The sequence below is a fragment of the Ambystoma mexicanum genome, chromosome 6p (genome assembly GCF_040938575.1).
Source record: "Ambystoma mexicanum isolate Mex_15411 chromosome 6p, UKY_AmexF1_1, whole genome shotgun sequence".
Classification (NCBI taxonomy): domain Eukaryota; kingdom Metazoa; phylum Chordata; class Amphibia; order Caudata; family Ambystomatidae; genus Ambystoma; species Ambystoma mexicanum.
In genome coordinates, this window is record NC_090935.1 from 787,791,864 (window position 1) to 787,812,597 (window position 20,734).

General features: G+C 42.5%; 1 protein-coding gene across 8 annotated transcripts in view; it reads right to left on the reverse strand.

The window, feature by feature from the left end:
* The window catches only part of ERAP1 (endoplasmic reticulum aminopeptidase 1), a 1,074,730-nt gene that overhangs the window by 837,712 nt on the left and 216,284 nt on the right, over positions 1-20,734 (reverse strand). For all 8 annotated transcript variants that reach the window (XM_069627669.1, XM_069627672.1, XM_069627670.1 and 5 more), the window contains 2 exons: positions 11,470-11,590; positions 6,623-6,777 (listed from right to left, as the gene is read on the reverse strand). In XM_069627669.1, the coding sequence (XP_069483770.1) occupies positions 6,623-6,777; positions 11,470-11,590 (276 nt within the window). The remainder of the gene's footprint in view (positions 1-6,622; positions 6,778-11,469; positions 11,591-20,734) is intronic.

Here is a 20,734-nt window from a genome sequence, read left to right on the forward strand (position 1 = left end):
ATGATGTCAAAATATGTAATCGTTAGCAATTGATATATGGAAAATTACAAATCAAAAGAGACACCTATTGTGGTGTCAAAAGGAAGACAAAATTAATCATGTAATGTAATGTAGTTGCATTCATAGAGTGCAGAACTAAGGACCGAAGGTATCTAGATGCTAAAGACAAAGACGGTGAGACAGAAACTACTGTAGAATTTCCCATCCTTGAAGTTGCCATTGTAGCAGCAAATTGCAGAACAGTCGAAGTTGTAGTAGCAATAGCAGGACTGTGGCTGTCAATATTTGTCAGAACTGTTGAAACTAATTGTGCGTAGAGGAACCTGCTCTCTCAGTTATATCGCAGAAGGAAGATGCAGAGAGAGGAGTAAATCTCAAGTGGGAACATTCTGACAGTTTGTACATAAGACACAGCAGACGCTGACAGTGGAGACATTGTTGTTAAAGTGGGAGAGGTACTTTTGTCAAATTCATCTATTCTTTCCTGGAATGAAGTCGTCCAGGAAACTCTATTGGTGCTTTTATTTTCTTTGTGGAATTGTAAAGAAAAAAGCCTTTCATCAACCAACAAAATTACTTTGGCCAGTGGATTTTATTTGGGTGAACTTTTTGTTTTCTTTGGAACTTTTCAAGACTTTGGTTAAGACTTTTTGTTTCTTGGAGAAAATTGACATTCCTGGGGGAACAAAATCTGCCCAGCATCACAAGAAGTCACCCAAGACACTGTGTGTTTGGTAACCTTTTTATTTATGTTGTATGTATGTTGTTTTGAATGTGTGTGTGTTTAGTGTGAGGGTTAGTGTTGTGAATGCTACAAGGTTTTCCCATAGATCTTAGAATAGGTAAGAATCCCTTGGTAGAGTAGGTTTAGTTAGGATTTTTGTTATTATTGTGTGTGTAATAAAATGGCAAATCCTCAGGAAACTGAATACAGTTGTGAGTCTCACATTACTGTCCCCTCACACTAGATGGTACTTAGGGGGTTAGTTTAGCCTATAGGTACTCAGCACCGGACTGATGAATTGCGCGGTGAGCAATGCAGAAGATCTTAAATTTAATGCGACTGCTCACCAGAAGACAGTGAAGCTTCCGAAGAAGGTCCTGAGAATGAAAGAGATGATTTGCTCTCAGGGCCACCCGAGCTGCAGTGTTATGAAGTAGCTCCAACCGCTGGTTTAAAAAGAATAGATGGCCTAAATAAATGCCATTACAAAAGAATCTAAGGAGCCTAGAATAGATGCTGCTACTACTTTAGCTCGGGATTCTCATGGGAGAAACAGCAACTTTTTTAAAGAATTTTCAGTTTAAGAAAGCCTGAGTTACATACCAACAAGATGTGTAGCTCCCAAGAGCCCAAAGGTAAGATTCTTACACCGAGACCTTTAACTGACTCACTCGGTTTGGGACATGGACCGAGAAATTCTGGCCAAAATTCCTTAGACCAGGCTGCCTGAAATGCAGCCGAGCCGGTTAGCACAATCTCTGTTTTCTCTCCATTTAATTTGGGTCACATTTTGGCTATCCATTCCCCTACCGCCTCCAAACAACTTCTGAGCTTAGGAGGGTCAGAAACAGGAGAGTCCAGATGAAAGAGCAGCTGGGTATCATCAGCATATGTATAGAATCGTATCTTGTGCTCCTGAATGAGGTCTGCAAGGGAACGTAGATAGAAATTAAAAAGAAGCGGGCAAAGTGAGGAAGCCTGGGGGACCCTGCAGTTAAGAGCCAGTGGGGGTGATTTAAAATGAAATAGACGAACCATTTGTGTACGCTCTGAGAGAAAGGATGTAAACCAGGCTTAGGTACACCAGAGATTCTGGCCTCTGCCAGGCCGTTGAAGCAAGATGTTAAGATCAATCATGTCAAAAGCAGCAAAAAGGACAAGGAGTATTAAAACCCTGACCTCTCTGCGGTCCTGGAGTAGTGCAAGATCATCCAGAACAGAAATCATCACTGAAGCAGTACTCCTGGTAGGTCAAAATCCAGATTGGAACGGATGTAGAAGAGCCTGGAATTCAATGTAGTGAGAGAGTTGAGGGGTAACAATAGCTTCTATGAGCTTCATACCACAAGGTAAAAGTGAGATAAGCCTGTAATTGGCTACAAGGGCAGTATCAAGCTGTGGTTTTTTCAGTAGCTGCGAGACAAGCTCATGCTTCAAGGTAGCGGGAACAGTCCCCATGGGAAAAGAGACACAAAGTGCTGCTGTTAAAAGCAGAATAATTATTTATTTTTTAAAAGTATTTTTATTGCATTTTCTATCAACAACACAGGGACGAAACAAGTGCCATAACAGTCGTCCCTCTGTCCCCCCTGCTTCTCCAGAAGGTCACTGTAGATGTGTCAGGCAATGTATACCTGTCCGCCTGACTTCTATGTGAACATGTCCAAAATCCTTATTTTATGGGGGCACCATTGTTCCATGTAGTCTAACTGCAGATAGTCAAGGGCCGCCCCCCAGTCCGTTCTGAATTTCTGCCGATCTCCTTGAATGTTATAGGTGATGCGTTCCATCGTTATATGCGACCATACTCTTTGTAGCCATTCAAATAATGTTGGTGCCGTTTTCTGTTTCCATTTTTGGGCTATGGCCAACCATGGCGCTATCAGCAGACCCATAAAGTTCTGTTCTGAATCTTTGTCAGTAGTTGGTCTCGGGGGTTCCAGAGGCCGCACAGCCACACCTCTTCCCCCAGAATCCCCATTCCGTCAAATACTGACTGCATTTGCGTTTTGACATCCCTCCAGAATTGTTGGAGTGCCGGGCAGTCCCACCAGATGTGTCTCCAGCTACCCTCTACCCCGCACTCTCTCCAGCACTTGTTTGGAGTGGCTTTGTACACAGTGTTAAGTCTTTCTGGTGTGTAGTGCCATTGTATAAGGATCTTCGTCCACATCTCCCCCGTTTGGACGGCCCGCGTGAGTTTGGGGATAGCCCCCCATATGAGTGTATTTCCCCACCTTTTCATATATAGCCATTTGATCTCTTCAGATCGGGCATTGAGGAATGTATAGGTGTCTGAGACATATTTCTTGGTCCCTGCATGTATCGTGATATATGATTCAAACAGGGTAAATTTCCTTGTCGCTGCCTGTTTGATCCTTGGGGAACGCAGCCAATGATGCAGTTGTTTGTATTTGTAACTATCGTTGATGGTGAGGCCTAATTATGTTGTGCAGTCTTCAAAGGTTCTAATCTCCTGGGCCTGATACATGTCACCTATCTTTGTACACCCCACCCATTTTTGATAAGCACCTTTCTCCATAACCGGTTGGAACTCTGGGTTCTTAAACATTGGCAAGGAAAGGGGCCAAATCTATTGTCAGTGTTTCTGTTTGGGCAGCTCTATCCCATATCCCTAGGGTTGCTTTCATTACCTCGCTTATTTGTATGTTCGGGTGTCTGTTCTTTTTTTGTCCAGAGTAAGTGACAGAGTAGGGTTGTAGCTACCGCTTTATCTTGGGCGAGTTTTTGGGAGGAGTCCGGGATCCACTCTTTCAGGACCAACAACTGAGAAGCCTCGTAATAGTTACAGAAGTGGGGGAGGGCGCAGCCCCCATTAATTCTTTGGGCAGTAAGGACTATGCTGGACACCCTGGGAGTATTTTTCGCCATATATATGTAATTATTGTTTTGGTCAGTGTTTCAAAAAAGGAGGCCGGGACAAATATCAGTAGCGCCTGGAATAAGTACATGATTCTGGGCAGAATTGTCATTTTTATTGCCGTAATCCGGCCCGACCACGATATTAACAGGGGGTTCCACCTTTCTAAGTCCCTCTTGATTTTGTCTAGGTGTTGGGATAGTTCTTTTTGAATAGTTTGTCTATGCGGTTGGTCAGAGTGACTCCCAGGTATTTAACCCTGTCTACTGCCACACTCGGTTGTAAAGCTGCTGCTTGTCTTTGGATAGAGTCCCTGTTCCGCCCAATATAAGTATTTCAGACTTCTGTCTGTTTATTTTCAGCCGTGAGATGGTTCCATAGGTCTCTATCTCCTTAAGGAGAATCGGCAATGTCTTTGCCGGGTCTCCCAGGGCTACCAGCATATCGTCTGCGTATGCTGCAATTTTGTGGGATATTCCCCCATGTCTATGCTTTTGATGTCTGGGTTGTCCCTTATTCGCGCCAAGAGGGGTTCTAAGAAAATTGCATATAGGAGTGGCGAAAGGGGACATCCCTGTTTTGTCCCCCTCTCTATCCTTACTTTATCAGATAGCTCACCATTTACCGCAATCCGCACAATGGGTGAGTTATCATTAGCCCATATCATGTTTATGTAGTCCTCCCCCATGCCCATCTTTCCCAGGATGCAAAATAATAGTGACCACTCGACACGGTCAAATGCTTTTTCCGCGTCGAGCGCCAATAATATTGCTGGTGTGTGTGTAATCCCTACTTTTTCGATCAGGTGAGTTATTGTCCTAATATTATCGTGGGTCTATCTGTTAGGGACGAAGCCCGATTGATCCTGGTGGATCAGATTCGGAAGCACCCGCGAAAGTCTGTTGGCTAGTATTTTGGTGAACAGCTTTGCATCTAAGTTTATTAGTGCTATCGTTCATGGTCTGTGTTATAGTTCCCTTTTCTTTAAAGGTGTTGAAAAGTTCTGTAAGAAATGGGGCTACGCTCTCTTTATATAGGTATTATAAAATTGTGTGCTATAACAGTCTGGGCCCGGAGCTTTGTTCTTGGGGAGATCCCGTATTGCTCTGGTTACTTCCTCTTCTGTGATTGGGCGGTCCAGCTGCTCTTTTTCTTCTGCTGTGATTGTTGGGTGGGAGATCCCATCTAGATAAGTGTCCTGTTACCCCTTGTTGGGGCAGTTGGAGGCATATAAGCGCTGGTAAATTTCTTTAAAGATATTCCCAATTCCTGTCGTCTGCGTCATTGTTTGCCCCTGCTCATCCTTCAGTGCTTTGACTTTGTGTTTCTGTTGTTTCCCTTCAAGCTTCCTGGCCAGGAGTCTGTCTGCCTTGTTCGCTTTTATATAATACCAATGCTTCAAATGAAGTAGGCTTCTCTCCGCTCGTTTGGTGCAGATAGTTTCCAGCTGCCCCTGAATATGCCTTAATGCTTTCTTTAATTTTGACTACTGATTCTGGGCCATCTCTGCTTGGATCGCTTATAGTTTGCCCTCTAGCTCCGCTTCCCATTGTCGGATCGGTTTGTCTCTTTCAAAGCAGAATAATTTCAAAAGGCAGAGACTGGATAAACCTGAGCGGGGTGATGTGTAACATGTTGATGTAATGCCAAGAAGCTAGTATATGGTAATGTCCTAAATGTTGGTTAAGTTTGGTGTGTTGTTTAAAAAAAAAAAAAAAAAAAACCTGAGCGGGATCGAGTCATCCGGAGAGGATGATTTCAACTTTCTGACAGCCGCTATCACAATGTCGTCCGTGACTGGTTCAAAGTGAGCCATTCTGGAGGTATTGCTTATAAGAGGTAGCTCAGAAGGCCTCGCCTCTGAGCAGCCCTCCCCACTACAGGAGATGGCTTGCTGAATCTTCTGAACCTTTTCACTGAAAAAAATAACTGATATAATCACATTGCCCTTGTGAGCACAGTGGCTAAATTAGAGGAGATACAAATATCATGCCTAGAAAGCTACCACATAACATTATTGCTTTTACTTATCTCTATGACTATAGAATGTATGGGTGCTTAGAATGAAGGGGATACGAATGTTGAGCGATTGATCTTTTTTGTTTTCTTTGTCACCATGGAGGGTGGTTAATTTCCAATTTCTGTCAATGTTTTTAAATAAATACTTTGGTTGGCAACAAAGAGTTCTCAAGACATGGTTTATAATGTTTATTATAAGATTTATATTGTGCTGTCTCTGGAAGAACTGTTCTTGTTTTGAACATTTTGTATATAGCCAGAATTTCTGGATGTATTCATGCTACCCTTGTTTGTGTGCATAAAATAATTCAATATTTGTATTCCAGAATATATGCCAACTTTAAACATTAGTAAATGGTTTCTTATGTCAACGAAAATGACTGCTTTTCTACACTGCTGGTTACACACCCTCCAGCCTAGGCGTTCTCAGGCCAAACGCAGCCAGAATCGGTTCGGATAAAAACCATCCAGAACGAACACATACTCTTGATCTCTCAACCACCACACCTACCGCTAAGAAGCAGCTATCACACGAATGCCACACCAGCTGCACACATATCCGGTGCTCACACGCAACTTTGGCTCTCTCTATTCTCTCTGCTGACTTGAACTTCGGTTCCCGAGGGCGTTCAACCTACCAGCGCCTTGAGATCATACCAATGGTACATAAGGCGCTATATAAATGCAAAGTAACATAACATAACATAGAAGAATCAATAAGTGGAATGGGAGAAGTCTGAAGCCTGTCAGAACTACTCTCCAAATGTATTTAAGAGTTACATTCCCCTGCTTCCCGCCAAATACTCCTAACCGCAAAAGATGAACAAACAAAGACACAGTGCAATTGAGTTCCATGCATTCACTTTTATGTTGAAAGCAAATGCCAAACAGGTCCTCAATTCTGCACTTTTTTGTATGGTAAAGCAGCAATTAAAGCAAAAGTACACTTTATAAAAAACATCATCCAATATGTAATTCCTGCCACAATTTTTTAGTACCTGATGTGCCAGTTCATGGGCCACAATCATAGTTATCCAGAGTTTATTAGAGGCAGAGGATGTTTCTGGATCAAACAGCAAAGCCGATTCCCTGTAAGTGGTCAGGCCCCAGTTTTCCATAGCACCAGACTGAAAATCAGGAATTGCCACTAGATCTTTAGAAACAAAAGGATTATTACATATTAGAGTATTCATCACATTCAGCATTTTCATATCCTCAAAAACGATAATAAGAAATAGCAAAGCCAACATTTTGCGCTTTGGTAGAGTTATATGAAAGGCCCAGTTAGTAGTATCAAATCCAGTTGATCCAACTAAAGATCCAGATACTCGCATCATGTGTCAGGTATGCCTAAAAATATCAATGCCCTCTCATCACATGCCAGATATTTCTGTCAAAATGTAAAACTTTAATATATATTGCTGCACAAAGTCATGTTACTCAATGCACAAACCTTAGCAGGATGAAGGCCTGTACCAGCCCTACCAGGAAAAATCATAACAAATCAAAAGGAAACGGTGTCACGTAGACGTTTATGGGAGTAAAACTGCAAAAACAAAATCTTTCCAAATAGTGCCCCCTCAAGAGTAGGGAGAGGGGGCTCTAATACACCCCTGGATTGGATTGTTCCAGTTGGTTATACATCATGGCATTCCTATGTTGAGAACTTGGCCTATGCTCAATAGTGAGTTCAAAGTGTTGAAGGCTTAAGGACCGCCAGAACAATTTTGGATTCTAACCTTTCAAGTTCATCAGCCATTTTAAGAGAGTATGGTCAATTTGTGTAGTTAAGTGAATCCCAAAAGAGATAGGGTCTCAGCTTCTTAAGGGCACAATGAATGGCGAAGCACTCTTCTTCCACTGGGGCCTACCCTAACTCCCTCTCATTAAGCGGACAACTGATAAAACATGTAGGGTGCTCCCTGCCTTTGTCATGTTACTGAGAGAGGACTGCTCCTATTCCAGCGTCGGGGCATCAGTCTGTACAATAAAGGGTATGTGTTAGTCAAGTGCCCTGAAAACATGGGCCTGGCAAAGGGAATCACTTAAGCCCTGAAAGGCCTTCTCACACTCCATGGACCTTTTGGGTTTCTTTGGAGTGGCGAGTGCAGTCAAAGGGGCAGCTATGGTACCATAGTCTGCCATGAAGTTCCTCTAATAGCCAGCGAGGCCTAGAAAAGCTCTCCCCTGGGTTTGGGTTGTGGGGGTGGCCCAGTCTTGCGCAGTTTGTACTTTATTGAGTACAGGCTGAAATGTGCCCCCTCCAACATCATGCACAAGGTAGGTGTGGCCTTTGGTTGCCTTTATGGTCCAGTGGACCTGCTGAAGAACCTGCAACACAATCCCTCGGTTTTTGATATGTTCTGCCCAAGTAGGATTGAAGACTGCAATACCGTCAAGATATGCCATGCAGAAATCATCTACCACATTCAGGACATGATTAACTAATCTTTGAAGAGTGGCCAGTGCATTCTTTATGCCAAAGGGCATTATCCCGAACTCTTAAATTCCGTCAGGTGGTGAGAATCCTGTCTTCCCCTTGTCTGTCGGGGATATTTGCCAATACCATGCAATAAGGCCATAAGTACTGAGATACTTTGCAGCCCCCAATTTGTCCTCTAAATCATCAGTTCATGGAAGGGGGTGAGCATCTGTCTTGGTGCCTGCATTAAGAACTCTATATGCATCTGCATGGTCCATGAAGACCTTCAAATCTGTGGTGCCTGCCTTTGGTACCAGAACCATTGGACTGGACCATGGACTGTTAGAGGGTTCGATCTCCCCTATATCCAACACCTTAGTGACATTAGACTTGATGTGTGACTTGTGTAGGCGCACTATCCCCAGTGTATGTCATGCTGACACAAAGGTGTCAGGCCTGGAGTTAGTAAAAACAAGGGGAAACTTGCCTAAGCAAAGTTTGCACATCATCCTGTTGTTGCAGAGTCAGTTGAGGGGACAACTTGACACCCTCAAGGGAGCCACCTGAAGGGCTGCCCTGGAACAGATTAGGGAGAGGTTCATATTCCACTTCCACCTTTTCTGAAGCCAGAAGAAGGGCTCCCAAATCAACTCTTAGGACTAAATACTTCACTATGTACAAAAATATACACTGGCTATTAAATCAAATGGTTTCTAACTTCTCCTAATCGTGAATGTGTATATATATGTTATAGTAAGCATGAGACAATATTTGACTAGGAGTTTTACTTGCATAGTGTGTAATCTAAAGGCATAATAAATCAGGGTATATTTTTGTACTTACCTGTCTAAATTGAATTTTTGGTGTTGTTCTGTGTGCACCAATTGTAGCCCTAGACCACTCTCACTGCCATCCTGAGAGTGAGCCTTGCTGCTCTGCTACCGTACCTTGATTGTGTTTGGCTAGTCCTCAGTGTCTACCCGGTAACCGTAGTATGGTGGCCACCCAAGATCCACCCCCAGGGTTGATTCTGGAAATGCATCTTAACATAGTGGCACAATGGTGCATCGCAAGATCGACTAAGCTTGTCGTAGCTTGAACAAATGAATGCATGCTTCACGAGTGATCGCTTAATATCGCACATCTCCCATTTTAGCATCTGCAACAAAGCCCCTTGCGTATTCTTTGGAGGTACGGCTCATTCAAAAGACAGTCACATCAACATTTTTTACCACAACTTATTGCATGTTTTGTCTTTTGTCTTGCAGCAGTTTCCTTTCTTAGTTCTAAGTGTAATGTACATTACTTATTACAAGTTTGGTGACTTGTGCTATTGAATATACTAGCAATAGAAGGTGTTTGGATCTGTTGCTTGATACCTTTTCAATGGCAGGTGGTGGTTGGGGCTGAGAGAGAGAGAGAGAGAGAGAGAGAGAGAGAGAGAGAGAGAGAGAGAGAGAGAGAGAGATTGTGTGACTGAGTTGAGGATAACAGACTGCATTCTGCAGTACATCCCTTACTGCCCCTTGTCCTACCTTCATGCGCTTGTGTTCCTTGTTGGGTGTGCTACGTATGTCTGTGTACAGCAGTATCAAACCTATTTTGCTGTGTTTTATATTGGTGTGCTGTTTGCAGATGGGTTAAGAGTCGGTCAGTATACAATTAGTTCTGGTGATTATTCTGAATTTAGTGTGCATGGGTACCATGTTGTGTGCCCCATGTGAGGGTGTTTCTTTGTCTTGAGAAATATAAAAGTCTTCTTTGCTTTGCCCTCCGGACCTAATTCGTATGTTTAAAAATCTCTATACTGTTTTTGGTTCGTGAAAAGTGAAACTGTTGAATTTGGCTAATGCAATTTTCAAACTAGTTTAGTTCAGAACTGAGATGTGTGTCAAAATCTCAAAAACTGAAGTGAACAATTTTGAGATATCATAACCTAAAGTGCATTTTTAGCCTCTACGCAAAGCCCCATGCAAAAAAGCATGTTTCTATTCATTTTATTTCAGCATGAAAACATTGATGAACCTTCAACAAATGTGGCACGTCTATTTAGAGTTGACCAGAACCATGGTGTGCCAAATTTGATGAACTACGTTGGATGGGAAAAACGTTACAGGGAAAAGCATTTGTGCATGTAAAGTGTGATGTAACTTTAGCTATAGCGTCATAACCACAAATCTACATTATACACACACCATCCATATAATATTTACATAACGTGGATAGCAATCAAAAACAGAGAGCCACTGACTGATTCCAAGGTAAATCCTGCACAATCACAAACTTTCAGTTGTCTATGATGTCACTCAGAACCCCAGGGTGGAATAAACCCCATTGTAGATAGCTGCCGATTTACAATTTTAGGGCATGTATGCGCCCTGTGTCTGTTTTTCACCCCCTGACCTCTCCCAATTAAACATAGGTCAGCGGGTGGAGAAGATAGAATTGAGGGATGCACAGGCAACGTGGAAAAAAAATAACTGGTCCCATGGTTGATCACTACCCATTTATAATTATAGGCTAGGAATGCTCCTCTGTCTTTTTGCACCTTATGAACTCTTCCCATGAACCAGCCATGCACAGAGTGGAAAGGAGAGGAATGAGGCATGCACAGGCAACATAGGGAAAAACAATAACGCACATCCGGTCCTCTGCAATTGCCTGCTTTGTTTATTCTTATCAAAACACAAAAACGAAATGAATTATCCGTTATGCTATCACAATCCCTTACCTCATGATTGTCCTTTACCTACTCCCAAAAGGAATAAAGTACCTGGTGTCCCACCACCTTCAACCAATTCTCTCAGCATCCTCTTCCCATTCTTCCTGGTATGCTGTTGTTAACTGACAATACAGGTGCAATTTCGGGGCAACAGTTTGCATGCTAACAGATAACATTGCCAAGCATGGCAGAAGGCCTGTCAGTGTCACAGGCCTGCTACTGACAATGGTTTGAGTCGTGGGTCAGTATCCACAGTCTTCTCAGATACCCTAAAGCCAGAGGAGTGCAGGTGACAGCAAATTAAATGCTTTATACGCTGCTGTAATATCACGCTACCAGCTTCTATCTATTATAGGTGACAGCGCAGCGTCCTGGGTTCAATTATGGACGAGCAAGAGGGCGGGCCTAGCATGAGCACTAAACATGGGCACTGAAACCTAAATTTGCTGCTGATAAATCCGGCCACCCCACCACCAAACTTGTAGTATGCCGGTCCAGAAACGTGTCAGCAAATGGTATTACCGGCACATTATTTCCAGACCGCCATACGTGTAATGAGGCTGAAGCTATTACACATGTATAGGCATCCAATAAAGAAGGAGTATGCAACTTATTGGTTTAAATGCAGCCAAACGTTTGAGAAATTTCTTAGACAGGGTAACTCAGTAAATACAATCAGCAATTTGAATGAAGTAATTTACCTTGTTTTGGTAATGGGTAAGCAATGCTAAAATAGTCTTCATAAAATTCCAGAAGTTTGACAGCAGCATCCAGTGCATAATCGGCTTGATAGATTTGTTCTGGAGCAGCATACACAGATACCTAACAAACAGATTAATCAGTTATTCTACAGTAAAGCCTCAAGCATTAGTTAGACAGAAAAATTTCCACATACCTACTTAATAAAAACATTCACATTTTGTCTTAGTTTCTCTAGGCATGAATGAGTTATGCTAGCTGTGGTGAAATATCACTTGCATCAACATATTAACTAATATTTCCGAAGTGATTAAACAAGCAATTACATTGTTTTGTTTGCTCACTCACTCAAATATCTGCAACTATGCAGTTTTTACAGTTTTACTTGGTCAGGTACAACGACAACTATGGAGACAGCAATACAGGTTTCAAGGAGGAATAGAAAACAAACCCCAATCAGGTGGTGGAGATCCATGCAAAAATATATGTGACGGACGGGGAGTGAATAACTCCAGTCATCAAAGTTTGAAAGATAAACAGGCCTTCCAAGTCATGTCAGACAACCTCATGGCTTGATACTGTGCATGGGTTCGCCATGAACTCTGTGAGATTCATGGTGCCAGCGCATGGTGCTGGCTGCATGATCGGACAAGATATTATACTACATGGAAAGTAGACACAGCGTGAATCGGTTCCAGTCTATGTGGGGCTCGCAGTCCCAGCCGCATCAGGATTTATTTATCCAGAGTGGCGTCACCAGCATAAAAACAAGATGCCAGCTGCCTCTTATATATGACTTACTGTACTTTAGCATTACATCGACTCCGTTTGTAAGGGGACAGTCTAACTGAATAATCCTAAAACATACAGGAATGGAAAAAGGGTAACATATGCCAGGGAGGGGGATTTAACATTTTTACATGACAGTTTGCAAAGAGCGAACAACCCAAGGGTATTAAAGCGCTGATGTTAAACATGATGCATCATAGCTGATAACTGGAAACCTTATCAGTTGATCAAAAAATTGAAAAAAACGATGGGCAATCGATAATAATTTTTAAGGTCACCAATCATGCTTTATTATTCGGACTTGAATAGTATTCTCACTTGAATAGGGAGGTTGTTCCAAATGTAAGAACCCTTTACAGGTAAACTTTTTCTACCTGCTGACCGAAGTGAGGAAAGGTAAGCAATATCTGTGAAGAGGGCCTTGGGAATCTACCAGTCTGATAACTGTCGAATCATGAATACGATATTTGGGAAACATTTGATGACGGGCCAGAGGATTTAAAATGGTGGCCTATGTGATTCTTGCCTGAATGGGTAACAAGTGTAGCTTGTGTAAAGGTGGAGCAGCACGAGCACCATAAGATGTATTTTGAATTTGTCAATGTGCGATTTATTTTGAATCACTTGTATTTGATGTATACTTTTTTTAGGGCTCCCATAAACAGTTTCTTTAGTCCAGTTTTCAACCAACATTTTGCTCAAGGAGAAAAGGACGCATTTAACTAGACAAGCCTACCACGGAGTTAATTTGAGTAGCGATATAAAAAAGCGGGCAAGAGAACTCATTGGGCCTCATTACGACCCAGGCGGTAAGGGGTTTACGGCAGCGTAAACAGCGCCGACCCTTACCGCCCGAGTACGAGGTCCCTTAGCGCCATGGCCTTTTAACACCTGCTTTTAGCAGGTGTTAAAATCCATGGCGCTAAGGGACCATGGAGTTAATTACGCCACCGTAATTTACGGTGGCGTAATTAACGCCTTCCCCACTCCCATTATGCCCTATGGGGCAAAAATGGGAATGGGGAAGGGTAAATGGGGATTGGGGACTTACCGCCCCGCCAAGGTCGGAATGGGGCGGTAAGTCCGCCAACCACCATGGCGTAAACGTAGTTTACGCCATGGTGGTAAAGTCACGGCCCAGGCGGTAACTTACCGCCTGGGTCGTAATGAGGCCCATAGTGTTTTAACTTGGGATAAAATGGGAAAACATGAAGACTTTAAGGTAAACACAGGAGGGGAAGCACCTAGTTTACAGCTGTTACAGCGAGGTATATGATATTTTATGATATGATATTTTATTTGTATCGCGCTCGTACACAAGTGTTTCATACAATGGCCAGTTCAGTTAAATGACTATTCAAACTCAGCCAACTGATCGACATCTAATGGTTTATGGTGAGAACAATTTCATAACATCTTTGAATGTCATCATGTCTGTCTCCAGAGAGCTTAATATAAAGTTGTGAGCCCTCTGTATAGGGAGGAATGATTCTTTGAGGGATAACAGCAAGTCACAAATGGGATTCATGTGGGTATTTAATAGAAGCAGAGATAATGCTGATCCGTGCCAGGCCCCACAGCTGATCTTAGAGTCAGGAGTCTCAAGTCCCTTCAGACATAGAAGTGTCATACATTAATAACATATTATCAAAACCATCCAATGGTGGCATCAAATAATCTAGCCACAAACCACAACCACTGGATAATGATCTGGTGGTCAATGGTTTCAAAAGCAGCTGTGTTTGGAAGAGCATCATGAGGTTGGTCCAATTTGTCAGGGCAATTCCTCTCTCAAATCTAATACAGTGTCTCAATGTCCCAGCATGGCCTAAATCCCACATGCCACCTAAGAATTCTGAGAAATTGATGACAGCCTAAAGTTGGATAGTCACACATTTTTCAAGAATTTAACTTAGGGAAAAGTAACGTTGGCAATCTGACATTATTTTGCTGCGTCATCGGGATTCAAGTAGGGTTTGTTAGAAGTGGAGCTGCTCATGATATCTTCAGAATTTTATCTGTTTACCATTACGGTGATTAATGGTAAAATGTCCTCAATACACTCTATAATGATAGATGAAGGGCAAGTGTTCACTGTACTGGGGTTAAGCTTGAAAAAACGTTTCTCATCCCATCCATGCAAAATTTCTAAAATCTGAATTCAGAATTACCATGGAGAGATAAAGGAACCAATATAAATTGTGGCATCAACAAGTTGTTTTTTTTATCATAAATCTTTCTCTGAGATCTAAGATTTAAACTGGTGGCTGCTGGGTAGCCAATCAATGGTAATTGGGTTGGATGGCTGTGGTTTTGGTTTGTTTCAAGCATTATGTGAATACAAAAAATGTGCATGTGGGAATTTGAGGCTCTCTCAATCATTGATGAGTACTAGTATTTCTTTGTACCCATGATTTCAGTTTCATATTATCTGCCAGTGATTTTTTGTTTTAGGGGGCTTGTTTTTAGTGCAGGTGTATTGGACTGGACTTACACAGTGAGACCAAGATTTAGAGTGTACTTTTTTTGGTGTACCGCGCACCTGTCTGTAAGGCTTCTTTAATGAAGGACTTACAAGTTTTTGATCCAAAAATGTTTAGCCAAATGAATACTTGGCACTGTTATTTTACAGGAATTGTTAATGATGGAAAAGTAAAAATGTATCACGGTCTGACTTCCACAGTCCAAAGTGGCGACTTTCGCCTTCTGATGATATTTGGAACGCAACATGGCTACACTTTCATTTGGATACGTAATATGAAATTTATTTGGTTTTTCTTTGCTTTAATTGATACCAATAGGTACAATATGGTTTTTCTTTTCTTCAATTGATACCAATGAGTACAACTGTTTATGTTGATATAATATCTTGTTTAGAGATTGAATAATTTGCCTTGAAAAAGAGCGATGAGGTCGAAACACGTGTCGGCATAGTTTCCGTTTAGCAATGATCATGGAATAAATACTGACTTTTCAACTTCCTCATGTTGATCAGTACTGTTATGTTGTATTGTCTATTTCATAAATAACAGCGCATGTACATGGAACAATCCTGTTATCTACTTTGTCACACTAGGCAGGAGTAGCCTGGAGTTCCATAGTCTGCAGCTGATAACACAATTGACACACCGATTCCTCACCCATTTCTCTAGCCACAGCGCACTCATACCTGGTTTCCCCAAACTTATTTACCTTGTCCAAATAAAAGAAGCATGGCAAACTGACAGAGTCAGTGGTCTTCCAGATTGGAGAGGTGCTGTGGCAGCCAGAAACCTGTGAAGTGCAGAGAACCTGACAGGACTTCAACCCTGAAAGGTGCTGAGAACATGAGCGCACTTGAGCATTTGAACCCTGAACGGTTTTGAGATACTACAAACATTTGAATGCTGAGAGGGGCTGAAAGGTTTCAGATTACTTGAACCACGTGGGGTACTAACAAACCGAAACCACTTGAACCATGAGATGTGCTGGGAACCAGAGAGAGCTTAAACCCTTAGAGGTGCTGAGAACCTAAGAGCAGTATAAGCCTGAGAGGTGTTAAGAATCAGAGTACTTGTGCGATGACAAGTGCTCAGTAATCAAAAAGCACCTGAATTCCGAGAGGTGTTAAAACATTAAAAGCACTTGAACCTTGCGAGGTGGGGAGAACCTGAACATGCTTGAACCCAGAGAAGTGGCAAGGCCATACCTAAAATATTCAATGGAATGTCAGATCTGAAGCCTCTGTGTTTTGTTTTATTGGATGTAGAAACAATAGGTATAATAATCTTATCTACAAGAAAATAGGCCAGGCCTGGAAAACAAAATAACGCCACAACCTGAGGTAGAGATTCCAAAGTTACAAAGTAATGTGAGAAACCTGAGTGTATTCTCACTTTACTCCCAATGGATCCTCTATGCAGGTGGCCAGGGAAAGGCCATCGCTTTTGGATCCTACCCCTGGGGGTGGACAACCGAGGGAGGATCACCTGGATGGAGGGTCCTCAGTGATTGGAAGTGGTGTAAGGAAGGCATGGTATCAATAGTAGACAGAAACACAATAGATGCACGTTCTGAAAACCTTTATTTTAGTATTTTGATTGGGTTGGTAGATTTCCTAACTGGCCCTAATCCTCTTAAAAAGGATAGGTGTATGGCACAGTTCTATCAGTCTTGCACACTCTGGTTTACTGGTACAATTCAACAGTTCAGACTTGGGCTTCAAGCTTTTTGGCAGTTCAATCCGTTCCTTAGGCTTTGTCCACCTTGTCATAAATACACAGCTCTACTCTTGACTATTACTTTGCCACAATTCAACACAGGCTTCCCTCGACCGGGCTTGAACCTGCCTCTCTTTTCACATTCGTCTTTCTCTCGTGTGGGGGTTCCCTTCCCCACTCTCCTTCACACTTAACTTTCACTCTACCACAGTTCAGTACAGGTTTCCATCCGCAGGGCGCGAGCCTGTCTTCCTCTTCCTGAGGGTTCCCTTCCCCATGTTTTATCTTTATATCTTTTTACCGTCGAAATCTTTCAAAACTGCAAGGATTTTACCTAGACCTATGCATGACCACTTCTACCTCTCTTTAAACAATTCAACAATGAACAATCTTCCTCATTTCGTAACACCAATGCCTCTAGGTACTTGTAGTTTCTTATTCTCTTTACTTTGCCCTCTTGGCCTCTTTCAAAGTTCCTATATTTTGAACTTTTGGCATATTCAGAGTTCACATTCTTTGCTTTTCACTTACTCAACTTTCATTTGGGATCGTAGTTACTTTCTTGCCTTTGGTTCCAGTTTTTAATATAGTTCAACTCAGAACATTTCACAGAAATTTCGAATGTGCAATTCCTCCTTGCAAGACCACTCTGTTACTTTGTATACCTTTTATTCAATTCAGCAATTTCCTTTTCACTACGCGTTTTATCGGCACACGCCCAACCTTCAACTTGTGGTTACAGTTGCATTTGCTTTTAACAGAGACCAGGCTTTTGTTGCCTTCGATAACTCACCGGTCATGCTAATTGGGCTGCTCTCTTTGAAGTGTTTCATGCAGCAGTCAAGGCCGTTACCAACGCCTCTTCTGTTCCTCCCCAACTCTGTCCTTCACCGGGGAGAGTAGCAGGCCGCTTTGAAGTATTTTGAAGGTTTCTCCCTTTCGCACACTCGGTTTCAGTCTTGGAACACTTCCGGCTTCCCGAAAGTGTGGAATTCTCCCCTGGCTCTGTCTCGATCTTCACAACCGCTGATCAGTCCCTTGGCCTTCCAACTTCCATAACCTGGTTCGCATCAGCCCCAAAAGAGCTGCTCCTTCTCATACCCAGCCTCGCTCAGAGCTTGCACGTGCGTGCCACATTTTACCCTGACAGGGAGCGTTAACAAGTGGCAGGTGTGTATAGTTAGGATTACGTGTCTCACTGTGCCTGGTCTTATTAAAGGGACAGAGCCAAGGTAAGTCAATAAAGGTAATCTTCCTGGTCTTATTCCTCATCTTCCTTGGCTCAGTAGTGTTGTCAATGTGAAGTGGGAAGGAATTAAGGACCCCCTACCCAGGTTATCCTCCCTCACTTGTCCACCCCCAGGGTTGAGATCCAAAAGCGATGACCTTACCCTGGCCACCTGAGTACAGGATCCCCGGGGACTAGGTTGTGAAACACCCTCTGGTTTTTCAGATACCCATCCGTGAGACACAGTATTCCATATCTTTCTTCATAATGTTTGTTCATTTCTTTTTACACAGTTCTGACATTTGTTAGGATTCTGCATCTCGTCTTCTGAGAGCTCTGGTAGATCTTCAAATTCCTCTTGTCCAGATGTTCCTAAACAGTGTAGGAATAGTGATTCCATTCCTTTTCTACACTGTAATTTGGTCCATATATCACATTTGCATAATGTTCAAAGGATTTTGACCCATCTCTTCCATTGTATAAAGGGCTTTCCAGGGTCAGGTAGGAACATCATAGGGGGTTGTGCAATCAGCATTTTGATAGGTGTTAGACAATCACCCCCAGTCTTTTTTTCCTGTATCATCGTCCACTGATTTAGTATTTGCTTATATATCACATATACTGGATGGATGGATCACACTTGATCAGTGTATTTTGTTCAGCATGGCACTCTCCACCCTCTCACTTGTTAATGTATCCTTCTCTTGCCTAGTAAATTGCTTAAAGCTAGCACATTGCATAGTGTAATCTTTCCAGTATCCAGCATGGCCAATAGGCACTGCTGCAAAAGACAGATTAGTTCTTGTTCCTGTGACAATGATCACAGAGTCTGTAAGTAGGAAAGGAAAATATGAGTAGCGACCGTGGAAATTGCTCCTGCGATCCCGCACTACTCGTCACCAGCTTGTAATGAGTGGAATACACAGTAGGTAATGTATATAATGTATTTATTGATTAAATATAGTTCTTTAGCTTCAGCAGTCCGGTACAGTGCACCGCCGCCTTTCCAACCGTCTCTGCTTCCAATGCTCTCCGTCCTGCTGAAGGTTGCTTTACCCCAATCACGTCACCACACTACTACACTCGTGTTAACCAATGTTACTAAGGAAATGTTTTCAAATGCATTATCTGCAACATATTTTAACAAATAATACACCTTTGCATATAACAAACAGTCTGTTCTGGATAGTAATGAGTTGTGATGTATGATTGCGGCCCACTTTTTCTTTGGTGAATAGACCAATTTTACACCCTCGTCCAAGCCTGAACAGGAAATATTAGGGCAGACAACGCAGCAGTTGTTCTTCCTGCGTTTTAGACAATCCTGGAAAGAGATCCATAAACAGGAGATATGTAGGTCTAACCAGAATCCGAGGGATGGCGTAATCTACAGGAATCGTGGGCAACAGACCTTTCTAGTAAATGCCACAAAGATTTGTGTTTCTTATTTTGGGTACAATTACATTTTAATTTCCTTTCTAAGATAGGATAAGGGATATATTTTCATACCTTGGCAGAACTCCAAATTACATTGCGTAGACCCATAAATATCAAGGAGGACCCCACAACCATAAGCACAGCAAAGACTCACCTGTCCTTGTTATCAACTTTATGGGTGCCGATTTTAACATTCAATTGTCTAAATACTTTCCTTAAACCATTGTTTAAAAAAAAATGTTTTATTAATTCAGTGCTAGTAAAGTGTGTTTCTTGAAAAACAGCACTAAAAAATAAAGCCAGGCTTCCTGTTCCAATGTTACGCTACTTGATATTTGTATAGCACCTACTGCCGTTATGGTCTCAAAGCTCATTGTCAAAACAAACATGAAAATAAAAGCACCTTATATTGCATGTGAATTGTAATTAGGATTTAGATAACTGTTCAATGAAATCTAGTAATTATACCAGCGATACAATGCAGGTTCAGGCACAGGGAGGATTGCTATGTGTGGAGAATCCTTTGGATCCCCACTAAAACCCTGCCTAAAGTCTCCTCCCAGCTGGCCAGGAGAGGGCAGATGCTTCCTGATCCGAATCCTGGGGGTGGTGTACTGTGGGAGGATCACCTGGGTAGAGACAAGGCCCAGGGTAGTGGGGTGATTTCACATGAGACACAGTTATCTTCCTTTTCCTTGGAGAGGGATACCCTAGCCACTGATTTACAGGATAAATTGGCTTATTGCCATTTTGATATATCTCAACCTTCGATTAAGAATGGAAGAGTGAATTCCAAGAGTGTGATTCAACAAAGTGTTGTCTCCAAAGAACAGGTCTTCCGTAACCCTAAAATCGTATGTCCCCATCAATGTCAAAGATATACCAAAAGGAATGACAGAAATATAGCCTTTTCTGTACCACTTGTCTCTTAAAGTGTCAAACCCTACAATCCTTCTCTTAATAACATGAAGGGAAGTAAAAACACTGTTTGAAATAATAAGGAAGAAGAAAACCCGAATGTAATTAAATACAAACTACATGTCCCAGAATTCCTCAGGGACTGTGACGAAGAAGAGGCTTAAAGAGGCATGTAGAGCCAAAGGACAGGCAGGCAAGCCTAACAGCCTGTGGCTGGGTCAGACAATCCACTCTAAGGGTCTGCATCTGAAGCCAATTAACCCACCTGAGGGGTATAAAAGGCTACTGCAGGAAGGAGTAGAAGAAAGAAGCTGGAACAGGTGCTGGAAGATCGGCAACGGTAGCAGAAGGGACACCGGAGCAAAGGAAGAGCAGATTTCACCTGTAGGCTCTAAGTTGGTCCTGGGCTCACAAACCCTACTTGGCTGTGGATGCATTGGAAGAGACTGGGAGAAGCTGGCAGTCTTTCCAGGTGTGCATAATTGCTGTGAATGCAGAGATGAAGTCCTGTGTTTTACTCGAGGCCCGTTGCAAAAGCAAGCCGAAGGAAGCTGGAGAAAGGAAGACTCTCCATTAATGAGGCCAGACCCAAGATACCTGTGCTGAAGAGGGGTGTAGATCCCGAGAGTGCCTGTAGTTGCAGTAGCAGAGCAAAATAAGTCGGAAAGTGGAAGCAGCCCACAGCCGCTGTGGAGC